Source organism: Setaria italica, chromosome V, assembly GCF_000263155.2.
Source record: "Setaria italica strain Yugu1 chromosome V, Setaria_italica_v2.0, whole genome shotgun sequence".
Lineage (NCBI taxonomy): Eukaryota > Viridiplantae > Streptophyta > Magnoliopsida > Poales > Poaceae > Setaria > Setaria italica.
The window spans coordinates 15,067,389-15,079,013 of NC_028454.1; the positions used below are offsets into that span (position 1 = coordinate 15,067,389).

The 11,625-nt window shown below is 49.3% G+C and overlaps 2 protein-coding genes across 2 annotated transcripts; both read left to right on the forward strand.

Moving 5' to 3' along the window:
• The first annotated feature begins 1,948 nt into the window (after positions 1-1,948).
• On the forward strand, positions 1,949-2,763 carry LOC101771641. Its single transcript, XM_004968640.4, has one exon. It carries the CDS (start codon positions 2,298-2,300, stop codon positions 2,619-2,621), a length of 324 nt encoding a protein of 107 aa, XP_004968697.1. The 5' UTR covers positions 1,949-2,297; the 3' UTR covers positions 2,622-2,763.
• On the forward strand, positions 2,635-6,118 carry LOC101768298 (histone H3.v1-like). The gene is made up of 2 exons (XM_004971742.1): positions 2,635-2,669; positions 5,683-6,118. Exons 1-2 carry the CDS (start codon positions 2,635-2,637, stop codon positions 6,116-6,118), a joined length of 471 nt encoding a protein of 156 aa, XP_004971799.1.
• Positions 6,119-11,625: the final 5,507 nt, after the last annotated feature.

The window sequence follows — 11,625 nt, forward strand, 5'->3', positions numbered from 1 at the left end:
GAGACGAATCTATTAAGCCTAATTAATCCATCATTAGTGAATGGTTACTGTAGCACCACATTGTCAAATCATGGACTAATTAGGCTTAATAGATTCGTCTCGCGATTTAGCCTAGGGGTTGTGCAATTAGTTTTGTAATTAGGCTATGTTTAATACTCCTAATTAGTGTCTAAACATCCGATGTGACATGTGCTAAAATTTAGCACATGCCTCCCAAACACCTGTACTCCCATGTCCACGCAACGCACACTCTCTTCTCTTCCATTCCAGTTACCTTTCTCTTTCTTCCTTTTTCTTCTCCCTTCCGTGGCTCCCTGTCCCTGGGGATGCGAAGACGGTGAGATCAACAGCTGCGCGGCGCAGCTCCCGGTGGTGAGCTCCGCTCTCCCTGGCCCCCGAGAGTTGCCGTCGGCGAGCATCTCGCGCGGCCGCCCGCGGGTGCAGCTGCTCCGCGAGTAGCGAGCGGTGGGGGACACGGCGGCCTCAGGTGACGGTGAGCGCGCGGCCCAGGCGACGGCGCAGCTGCCCCGCCGAAGCAGACGGCGGTGACGAGCACCACCACTCCCGACGGATCCCTTTCTCTCTCAGTTTTTTCCCCAAAAATTGTGTGTCTATATTTTGTTTTGGAATTTATGTTCCAAATTTTGGCTCCAAATCTTTGTTCCAATATTTCTCATCGATTTTTTGTTCATCTAATTATGGTCATAATTTATGTTTGGTATAATTTGTTCATAATTTATGCATTGTTTATTTTCCTGTTCATAATTTTTTCGCACCTAAATTGATTTCGCAAGTTTGTTCATGATTTTTGCACACAATTTTTGTATATAACTCGTTGTAGTTCATAATTTATGGACATAATTTTTTAGCACAACTTTGTGTTGCATAATTTGTGACTAAATTTATGTGTATAATTTTTTTCTCATATAAATTTTGAATATAAGTTTGTTTTGTAATTTTTTCACGTCGATGATTCCTGAATGATTAAATGCAAGAAATGGATGGAAAAAAAATGCATCTATAGATGTACATATGTATTTTAATTTTTTTCCCAGTGATTAATGAGGAAGGGGGTAGAGTGTTACGGTGTCGGAGGGCTGAGGGGACCGCCAGGATAAAAACGGAAAGCACGGTGGGACGAGGAGGGAACCGCGGCCGCATATGGGTTGTCTCCGGTTTGTTGGGCATTGCTTCGGGCCTGGGCCCCTCGACTCGCGCGTGCCGTCGGTGTGAACCACCGCTCCCAAAAACACCGTTGCACACACGGCACGAATCACGAATGAAGCGTTGGTGCCCCAGAGTACCCAAGAACAACCGCACCGAAGGGTCACTGCCCGGCGGGACCCAATTAAGAGCCGTGGATGCGATCGAGTAGCAGCGCCAAGCAGGGAGCTGCATAAGTTCGCTGCAGAGGCATGATGAATCTGAAGCGGCGGCACCGGAGGTTGTCGCGGCCGGGCGTGGCCGTGCGGGCTCGTGCTGCTGCACGGCCAGCACGGGCGCCGCGCGCCGGGCTACGGATGATGGGTGGAAGAAAGCGTCGGCCCGGTAGCGCTTGTCGATTCTGCGGCCACGCCCTGCTGCAAACCTGCGTATCGATCATGGAATGGAGCCATGGAGCTGAGGCCTGAGGATCAGATATTCACGTGAATCTTTTGATAAAGTCCCCGGTCTTTTGGCTGCTGTCCTGCACAGTGCACGTACACGGTATGCTGATCACTGGGACGATGGAAAATCGTCCAGTAGTCGTGTACTGCGTACATGGGCTTTCTGTACAGAATATTGATATTCACAGTCATGGCGTCAACTCCTCTGAAAAGCCGCGAAAGCGTGTGACCTTTCTGTCATGTACTCAGGGAAGGAGCCGGAGGCTTGACTAGCTAGCCACTTCCTCGCCCGCATATCTCGTCTCTCATGCACACACAGACAAGGCAGAGGCCAGAGGGCACACACACTCGAGTGCAGAAATTTATGAGCCCGAACAACCAACCAGCTGCTGCACTCCACCGTCCGAAAAGCAACAGCAATAGCTGCAGTGTCAACTGCTTTTGAGACCTTCACCTGTATGGCTGTGACCAAGATAAAAGTCCAGAGCTTCGGCTTTCACACATTGCAAGACCAATCCTCTTCTCGTTCTTCAAGCTCTCCGCTTTCACTTCTCACCGGCACTGCCCAAGCAAGCTTTCTACCATCTCTCTTGGCTGGGCTAGCTCTAACAAGGTGGCCGGTGGCCCGATCCATGGCGTGGACGCTGCTGTCCATCTGATCCAATCTGCTTGTGGCGTGCATGGCCAGAGATGACCACGGACCACCAGCCCAGCCGCCGCGCCCTCCTGCTCCTCTTCTTCGTCCTGCAGATCCCGTCACTGCTCGGTTCTCGCTCAGCCCACGTCGTCGTCGTGGGCCCCGCCGCAACGGCGGCAGCTGCCGGGCGGCGTCTTCTCCCCGCGCCCGCGGTGCGTGAGCAGCAGTCCGTGGCGGTGGTGAAGGAGAAGGTGGCGGCGCATCCGCGGACCGTGGGGAGAAGAGCAGGAACAAGCGGCGGCGGCGGCGTCTCAGCGTTCGTGAACGCAGTTAGCAAACATCAGGTGCCAAGCGGCGCCAACCCGGACTCCAATTAGCTTGCTAGACTAGATGCCGGCCGGAGAGCTGCGGCTGGTGTATCTCGCGTATGCTTTTGTGTATATGTATGCTTTAATCTGTTTCTAGAAGACTAGAACAAAATATGGTTCAGATTTTTTTTTCAAGTCTTTCTTCGCTTCATTAACTTTTCTCTATGTGTGTCCTTTTTTATTTCATTTCAGGATCTTGTAATGTCTTCTGTCAATTTAAGGGAACCAGGGTTAATAACAAATAATTTGCTAACATACATGGAGTGAAAAAAAAATTCACATGGGACACCTTATTTTCATGATTGGTCTAGACATAGATTCCCAAATTCTAGTATTCATTTCTTGCTGCGTGAATTAAGAAAGGCCCAACAAACTCTACACATGGAGCTGATTTGTGATTTCTCCGCGGACGAACCTAAGACCCTGTTTGGGACGGAGTCTCCCCGCAGCACGGCCGCTAGAATCGCTTCACGGAGAAGCTCGCGTTTAGCCTGTGTTTCGATTCTCACGTTTTGCAGTGCAAAACCCACCGCGAGCCGCTTGCGATTTTGTGGGACGCGGGACTGCCGCGAAGCATCCGTCAGGATTCTCCGAGTCCGTCTACCGCCGCGGCGAGGAACGCCTCCAAAGAGGGCCTAAATGACATGGCTGGTTTCATGCTAAGCCTAGCTCGAACCTGGGAGTCAGGCTACCGTTGCCGGGTGCAATAACAGTTTTGATTTGTTGCATATGGTTGTCTAGCAAGACTACGAATAAAAGCTGTTAGGTTGCCTATATGAGATAAAAATGTTAAACACAAGTGTCATCATTATGATGTTTATTTTATATAAATATATTTTTAAAAGATCTTAGTTTACTACATTAAGATTTTTTTCCGACCTTGAGAAAAGATGTTGTTTGTTCTCCGTGCGTAAGCTTTAGACCTGTTTGATAGCAAGTGCTAAACTTTAGCGCAGTGTTAACGTTTAGCACCCTCAAATGAAGTGCTAAAGTTTAGCACTTGGGATTGTTTGAATATTGTGCTAAAGTTTAGCACCTTTGATGAGAAATGACTACATTGCCGTCATTTATTACTCGTCTTCATTCCTCTTCATGGCTGGTAGTTACCCTCATCTCCCCTGCGTCGATTCTTTTTTCCTCCTTCTTTTCCTCATCTCCTTTACCCTTGCGAGCTGCTGCGCCGCCACCCTTCCCTCCCGCCACCACCACCACCACCTCCCTCGCGACCCCTCCAGATCCGCGCGCTGGCGGATAAGGCATGGCCAGGCGGAGGCGGGGCCGGGCGGAGGAGGCAGGGCCGGCGGAGGCAGCGGGGGCAGGCGGAGGAGGCACGGCCGGCAGAGGCAGCGGGGCCAGGCAGAAGAGGCAGGTGGCAGGGACGAGAGAGAGGAGAGGAGAGAGAGGGGGTAACCAGAGGAAATGTGGGCTGGAGACCACTTTTAGCACTATTAGCAGGTTTTAGCACCTCTTGGGTGTGCTAATAAAAATGGGTGTGCTAAACGTTAGCACATCACTTTTAGCACACTTTTAACACTTGTGCATCGAAACATGTGTACTAAAAGTGATGTGCTAAAGTTTAGCACTGTGTATCCAAACAGGCCTTAATAATAGATTTCGTGTTGCTAAACTGAGCATACCGCCCACGGTTCCAGCACACTCCTCCCGATCATGTGCTGGGTGTGCCCACGGCACAGCTTTAATAGATTTCACTTTGGTTTCTCAAGAGCTAGGCTAGGTGGGGGCTTTTGTAGTACGTGGCGAGCCAAGCTCAAGTCCCATGCAACCAAACATGAGGAGGTCGAGCCCTGTGCATGCAAGCAATTATCCTGTAAGGGCATGTTTGGAATGCCGGTTTTAGTCCCAAAACCTCTGTAAAATACATCCCCAAATTATTTTACAATTCTACCTCCAAAAATCTGTTTGGAAGAGTGGTATTACAGTTTTAAATACCGACGGTTTTGATCATTACCACCGGAAAAAAATAATCATCTACCGAGGTCTGACTTTTAAAACGACGGATATCGGAACGTCTCGATCGATTTGACTCGCTCTCTTCTCGCTGCACGACCGAGCCATGCCACCCAGCGGCGGCGCCCGGCAACCACGAGGCCATCTGTTGGGGCTCGACCAAATGTCGGTTAGGGTGTAACAATACACGAAGGCAATAACAGCTCAAGCTAGCTATCTTATCCATGAATAGTGACCGTTTCAAGGGAACGGTTCACCTCTCTTTATAGGACCATAAAGTTACATTTCCGCATTCTCATTATACCCACACTCAACAACTATATCCCGAGTATATTCCGTACTAGACATTAACTTGACCCCTACTCGAAATGTCGCTTTCATAATGGGATTACATTTCTAACCCTCCTGAAGACTCTTCTTACAAAATTGTTCCACAGTGAGGTGGTCCCAGGGCCGCCTTGGTTACTTCCTTCCCCAATCGTAAGCTTCGTCGGGGCCGAGCAAACCTCTGTATGCTTTCCGCCTTCTTCGGTCAAAGTCAGCTAACCTCGGGTTTTGTTTATGGAACTCTTCTGAAGTCAAGTTGCCAGGACTTCCGTGAGGGCTTCGACTTCGGAAACCTTCGATTGCAAAATCACAGAATGGGCATCTTCGTACTAGTTAACTTCGGTTAACTGTTACCTTCATAAAAGGGTAAAGTGACGAGGTAAGTGTCGGTCCAGAGAAGGGGTTTCTGCCAGCTTCGTTCAGGGTGCGTTGTGGGGCAGTCCCCAACAGTAGCCCCTTCGTGGGCGAGGTTAGAGACGCCGTCGACCGATCCCGCGAAAAGTCCAAAAACGCCCTCAAAATGTCACCCTGAACGGCGGCGCGGGCCAAGGCATTTTACCGTTAGACGGGGGTAGCAATGTCATTTTCCATGCGGCGGTTGGTGATTCGAGGCGGTTTTTACCGTGCCTATATAAGGTTTGCCGGGGGACCGGGCCATACTTTACGTTGTCGCTTTTGAGCTGTAGTTTTTGCTGCTTGCGCCTTCGCTACGCATCTTCGTTGGGTTCTTTGGTTGCGTTTTCTTGGCGGGGTGTCATCTTTGTTTTCGTGGCAGCCCGCATCAGGTAGACAATGTCTTCAGAAGAGTTGGCCCTTCAGGCTGCCTCTGGTGGTGGGGTAGCCCTGCTTCGCAATCGGTGTCTGCGAGCAGTGGAGAGGGTGAAGGGAAGAGGTCGAAATGGATCTATACGAAGGACGGCCTGGTTTCTGCTAAGGAAGGCTCTTCCGGCAGCAGTTTGCTTGAGTGGTCTTCTGATGGAGATGAAGGTGAAGGTGAACAGAGCCAAGCCGCAAAAGGTATAGCAGAGGCCGAAGTTCATGCTGTATCTTCGGACGAGGAGGAGGAGGAGGAGGGGGAAAAAGAGGTTGGTGAGGTTGAGGAGGAGGAGGAGGAGGATGCCGAGGTTGGGACGAGGTCAGAGACGTCCGCTGGGGGTAAGGTTCAATGTGTTCCTACTCTCTACTTCGAGCGCTCCAAGGTGACTTCGTGAGACATTACGTCTTTTGAGGAGAGCAACTTCTTTCCTAAGGGGCTGGGCAGAGCGCCTGGGAATGAGGCGGTTCCTACGCCCGAAGTTGGCGAAGCTGTTGTTTTTAGGGACCTGTTTATTGCGGGGCTTCGGTTTCCTTGTGACAGGCAGTTGCCGATTATATTGGATCGCTATCGTGTTAGGATGCACCAGTTGACTCCCAACACCATCGTGAATTTGTCTAAGTTTTACTGGGTGCAACGCACGTTTGGTGGTAGCATTGATGTGGAGGGTTTTGCGAGGTTGCATGAGCTTCATGTCCAGAAGAAGAGGACTTACTCCGATGATGGTAAAGGTGTTTGTGAGAATCACTTTGGATGTTGTACCTTCGTGCCGCGTCGGAAGAACGATAAGAGGAATCTGCCGAGGGTGGAACTTACCTTCGCACAGAGGAATAAATGGGATGATGCATGGCTGACGCATTAGTTTTATGTTAAAGTTGAAATGGTTGGGCTTGGTACTGGATTCCCATTCTACGCACCGTTTGGGCCGATGGACGTGCTCACAACTCCGTCATTTATTCAGACGGCAGTTGTGACGAAGTGCGAGGCTGCTTATAGGGTTGCTGGGCCCTTGATATCTGGGCGTGACCTTGTAGAGGAGTATGTCGCTGCCCGAGTGTGGCCTTTGTCTGCTGATTTTGCGAAGCCGTTTAAGCTCATTGAGAAGAAGGTGTCTTGGTGTGAGAAGGCTCTGCAGTACCCCTGCTTTGAGCTTAGTGTTGAGAGGGGTGCCGACTTGGACTCATTTGTTCAAACAGTAGAGGACATGGCCTACGAAATCTTGGGTCCCGTGACCCAGCCGGAAAGGCATTCCTTTGAATCCGTTGTGAGACACGGGCGTCGTGTTAATCGGATTTTTGATTTGCTTGACATTGTTGTTCCGCCTCGTCCCGAAGTTGTGGGCAAAAGGCGTCGTCGGGGGACTGGTGATGAGCAAAGGAAGAAGGTGAAATTTGATTCTGTGCCCGCGGCGAAGCTCACTATTGAGTCACAAGCGGCCGCTAAGGCGAAGCAGAAAACCCTTAACTTGGAGGCGCAAAAGAGGAAAGAGGTTACTGCGGGGGCTTCGTCAGTCGTGTTGCCATCCGTGTCGACAGCTTCGTCTGTTGACTTGAGCAAGTCGGCGTACGTCATTCCTATCTCCGTGCGTCCTCCATGGGAGGTTCCTACTGTTGCACCTTCATCCGCCGGACTTGCTACACGGACCAAGAAAGGAGCTAACAAGCCTCGTTTTGCACGTGTTACTGTACCGGGCGCCAAGGTTGATGCGCCTTCGGCGACCAGTATCAAGACTGCGACGCCTTCCACAAGTTCGAAGGCTAAGAGTGCGCAACCTCTCTTGATTGAAGCTGGGAAATATGAGGAGAGGGTAGCCGCTGAAAAGGCGAAACTTGTGGATGCGTTTTCGTCTGATCCCAAGGGTGCATGCGACAGGGCTGTCAGATCTTGTAAGCTCGTAGAGGTGGTTTTGCTGAAGCTTCGGTTCTTTGATTGTGGGAGGGCTTCGACGGGATTTTTGAGGGACTTGGAGGCAACCATGGGAGACGTTGGTGAGCCTAGTTGGGAGGATCATGTGAGGCTGAAAGTTAAATGTTATGATGTAGGTGAGAGCTTGCCGGCGGGTCTTCGAGGGCTTAACGAAGGTCTGGGCTTGAGCGGGCGCACAGAGGTTCTAGCGACGTGTGCCGAAGGTAGGGTTTATAATCCACACAACCTAACTTTGGACAGGGGGAATGAGGGTGAAGATTGCGAGCGCTATGCAGATGTTGGTGGTTCGAAAAAGGTGGAGAAGGCAGGCGGGGTGACTTCGAGGGGGGCCGAGGGCAAAGGAGGAGCTGTTGTGGTGAAGTCTAAATGCGAGGTTGTTCCGGTCACCGTCGAGGTGCGAAGACATGAAGGTGAGGGCTGCTTTGCAGGTGGTTATTGCTGTTCATGGCTTTTGTTGTTGTTGTTGTAGCATACTTACAATTGTATCCTTTGACGCACAGATTTTCAGCAAGCTGTAAAGTCGATGAGCTCAGAAGAACTCTTCAACTTGGAGGCCAACCTCGTAAAGAAGGTATGGTTATTTGCTAATTTGATGACATGTGTGGTTTGTACTTTGTTTAATGACTTGGCTTAATGTTCTTGTTTAAAACCTGCAGGTGTCTTATTCATCAATGATCACGAGGGATCGGCTTGCTAAAAGTGAGAAACCAGCCTTGGAACTTTCGAAGAATGTAGCTTCGCTTGAAGCGACCATTGCTGCTATGTCTTTAGAGGTGAAGAAAGTTAAAGTTGAGAACGCAGAGTTGAAAGTGGAATCTCGCAGGCTTGGTGAAAACTACGAAGCCAGGGGGCGACGAGATTGATCGTCTGTTGTCGGAAGTAGTAGATCTGGAGGGCCAAATAAAAGAGAAGGACCAAACTATTGAAGGCTTACGCGAGGGTGCCCAGCGCGACAGCGAGGTTATCTCGGGTTTGAAGTCTAAGATCGGCCAGATGGAGCCTAAGTTAGAAACGAAGGCGAAATTGTTGAGCCAAATAGAAACTACACTAAGGGAGAGGTTCAAAAAAGTTCATGAAGCTTACAAGGCCTCCCTTGGTGTGTTTGGCGCCGAGCCCAATGATTGCCCGTAGGATGAAGGATGTGAACGCATGTTTGAGTGGCTTTTGGACGAGGTCAAAAGTCATCCCGAGGTTCTTGAGGGCTTGAACGACTACTCCGCGGTATTCTGTTTGGAAAACGCCCTTCATTTGCTGGAGCAACAAGGATACGAGCATGTTAAGAATATTTCTGAAGACAATTACGTTGTGCCAGCTGCCTCAGAGATTGGTTGTGCTACGAAGTCTAACGTTGTGAAGAATGCAAAGAAAAACTTATTTGAGCGCATGTGGTCAATCTCCGGGCAAGACTATGTGAAGAGGCTGGCGTGTGAGCGGTTAGCTCAACTTCGCTTGCAGCCTGGTGCTGTTAACGAAGAGGAGGGTGCTGTGGAGTAGGTTTTTATTTATTGGGTTTTGTGTACAAGGTTGATGAGGTCAGATACTTTTATTTGTGTGTGATATTATGCCCTGTAAAGTACTTGTGTGCCGGTTTTTGTTTATGTATTTATTTTTGTAACTGCTGCATTTTTGTCTCGTTCAAACATGGGTCAATTGCGAGGTTAGATAAGTCAAAGCTGGGTTGCCGTGTCGGGCAACCCACTGACTTAGACATTGCGAGAGCCGGTTGATACAGCGACTTGGAGTCGCTTCAACCATAACTGCACGCGTTGTTATTTTTTACGTGGGTTGACCTCGTGCGAGGTCGGCATGGTTTATTGTTTTTGGAAATGTGTGTGCTTAACTTGGTGGATGGCTGCGAAGAAGTTAACCCTGATTATATCCAATGCCGTAGTTTGACCATTTGCTGAGTGGGGTCGATAATGCTATTAGGGCCTTTACGAGGTTAGTTGATACGATTTTTGTAAACTCTCTTTTCTTCAGAGTTGCAAAAAATTTCCATGTGTTTTCGAAAAATGTCACCCCCCCTTTGCGACGTCGCGAGAGAGAGGTTAGATAACTTATGCTTGCATATTCTCCTCTTGCGAAGTCGCAGAAACTTTCCACGTTCTTTCGAAAAACGTCACCCCCCCCTTTGGCGAAGCTGTAGGAGAGAGGTTTTAGTTTCTTTCGGTCTGCAATGTTGTTGTGCTTAGGCGTTAAGATTCCTGCGCGCTCTGTCGTGAGGTTGTGCAACTTGGTGTTGCCTTTTGCGTGCTCGAGCGTGAAGTCACGCAACTTGTTGTTGATTTCACACGCGATATCTCCTCCGCGCATTGGCGCGAGGTCACGCAACTTGTTGCTTTTACACGTGAAAACTCCTCCGCGCACTGGCGCGAGGTCACGCAACTTGTTGTTGCTTTTACACGCGAAAACTCCTCCGCGCACTGGCGCGAGGTCATGCAACTTGTTGTTGCTTCCTCCGCGTACTGGCGCGAAGTCACGCAACTTGTTGTTGCTTTTACACGCGAGCAGTATTTTTATGGGAAGTTTCCTTTCTTTCTTTGTAAAAAAGGTGTACATGGATCTGTCTCGTTAAAAACCTTGCCTCCATTACGGAGCCCCTAGCAAGGAAAATAGTGCAGTCCAGACTCTATGACCTTACAAACGAGGTAAGCTTGGAAGTAAAGAAAAGAAAAGAAAGTAAAACCACTCTGTTACCTTCGGCGTTGCTTATAGTTCCGCAAGCCGAAGGTAAAGTGTACAATTATGGGTAGTATTTTCGTAGGCTTTCAATGTTTCAGGTGTGTGGGAGAGTCTTTCCTTGCTGATCTGCGAGGTGGAAAGAGCTGGGTCTGCTACTCTTTGTGACAATGTAGGGGCCTTCCCAAGTCTCTTGCAGCTTGCCTGGGTTTTCCCAATTCTTTTTCATTTTGATGACGAGGTCATCGACATTGGTCTGTCTTTCTCGGATGTGTTGATCCCTCCATCTTCGGGTTTCTTCTTGGTATTTGTCTAGATTCTCAATAGCCTCGTTGATGTCGAGTTCGATCATGTCTTTTTCTATTCTGGCAATTTCATCGACGTCCCCGTGCTTGAGGACTCTTAGGCTTTTGTTTTTTATTTCTTCAGGTGTTACAGCTTCGGCTTCGAATAAGAGCTTGAATGGGGTGAAGCATGTTGCCCTGGATTCTGTTGTGTTATGGGACCATATGACTCTTGGGAGCTCGTCGACCCATTTGCCTTTTTTTTTTATCGAAGAGACATTTTTTAACTACAGTGAATATTGTACTGTTGGCCCTTTCCACAGCTCCGTTTGATTGTGGGTGGTATACGGATGAGAATTTTATCTTCGTGCCGATGCTGGCGCAGAAATCTGTGAATGAGACTGTTGACGCAAAATCCCGACGGTGGTGGACCCTGCATCAGCACATGAGGATCTGGGAGATCTGCTTAACTCCAGTGCAAAATCCAAATCGGCGCGCGTGGTGTGCGCGGGCGTGCCAGTCAGTTTGACCATTCAACTGACAAGGAGATGATAGTCGTTGTGAAGTCCGAGGCAAATGGCCGATCAAGCTGATATAATTCTGGCACAGTAGCAATAATAGTGCAACAAAATAAATCATGATAAATATATTAGCTGAAGCCGATTCCAGTGCCTTGATGAATGTGAGTGATTCATCGGCCATCCAGCTGATTTAATATAATTTACAATAACCATCGGCCAGGCAGTATTAAATCAGCTTTACCTTTCGGCTTCACGCCATTGCCCTAGGAGTAGGAGTAATGTAGATTCTCGACGAGTTCCTTCTAGCAAGCTGGGCTGCATCGACCTCGATCTCCGGCGAGCTGCAAGTTCCGTCACCACGTGTTCTAGGCTTTAACCACCGGGCGCATCGCTGTGGTTTCGTCTAGTTTCATCTACCAGTTATCGAGTATCTTGGATCTTCGACTTACGGCGCATCGCTTCTGTCTTGATCTACGGTATTCACCAGTTATCCC

Bases quoted from the DNA above. Each gene is read 5' to 3' on its own strand.
- LOC101771641 (XM_004968640.4), top strand. From the start codon at position 2,298: ATGACCACGGACCACCAGCCCAGCCGCCGCGCCCTCCTGCTCCTCTTC.
- LOC101768298 (XM_004971742.1), top strand. From the start codon at position 2,635: ATGCCGGCCGGAGAGCTGCGGCTGGTGTATCTCGC. The intron at 2,670-5,682 runs GTATGCTTTTGT...TTTTCGTGGCAG, and splicing joins CTGCGGCTGGTGTATCTCGC to CCCGCATCAGGTAGACAATG.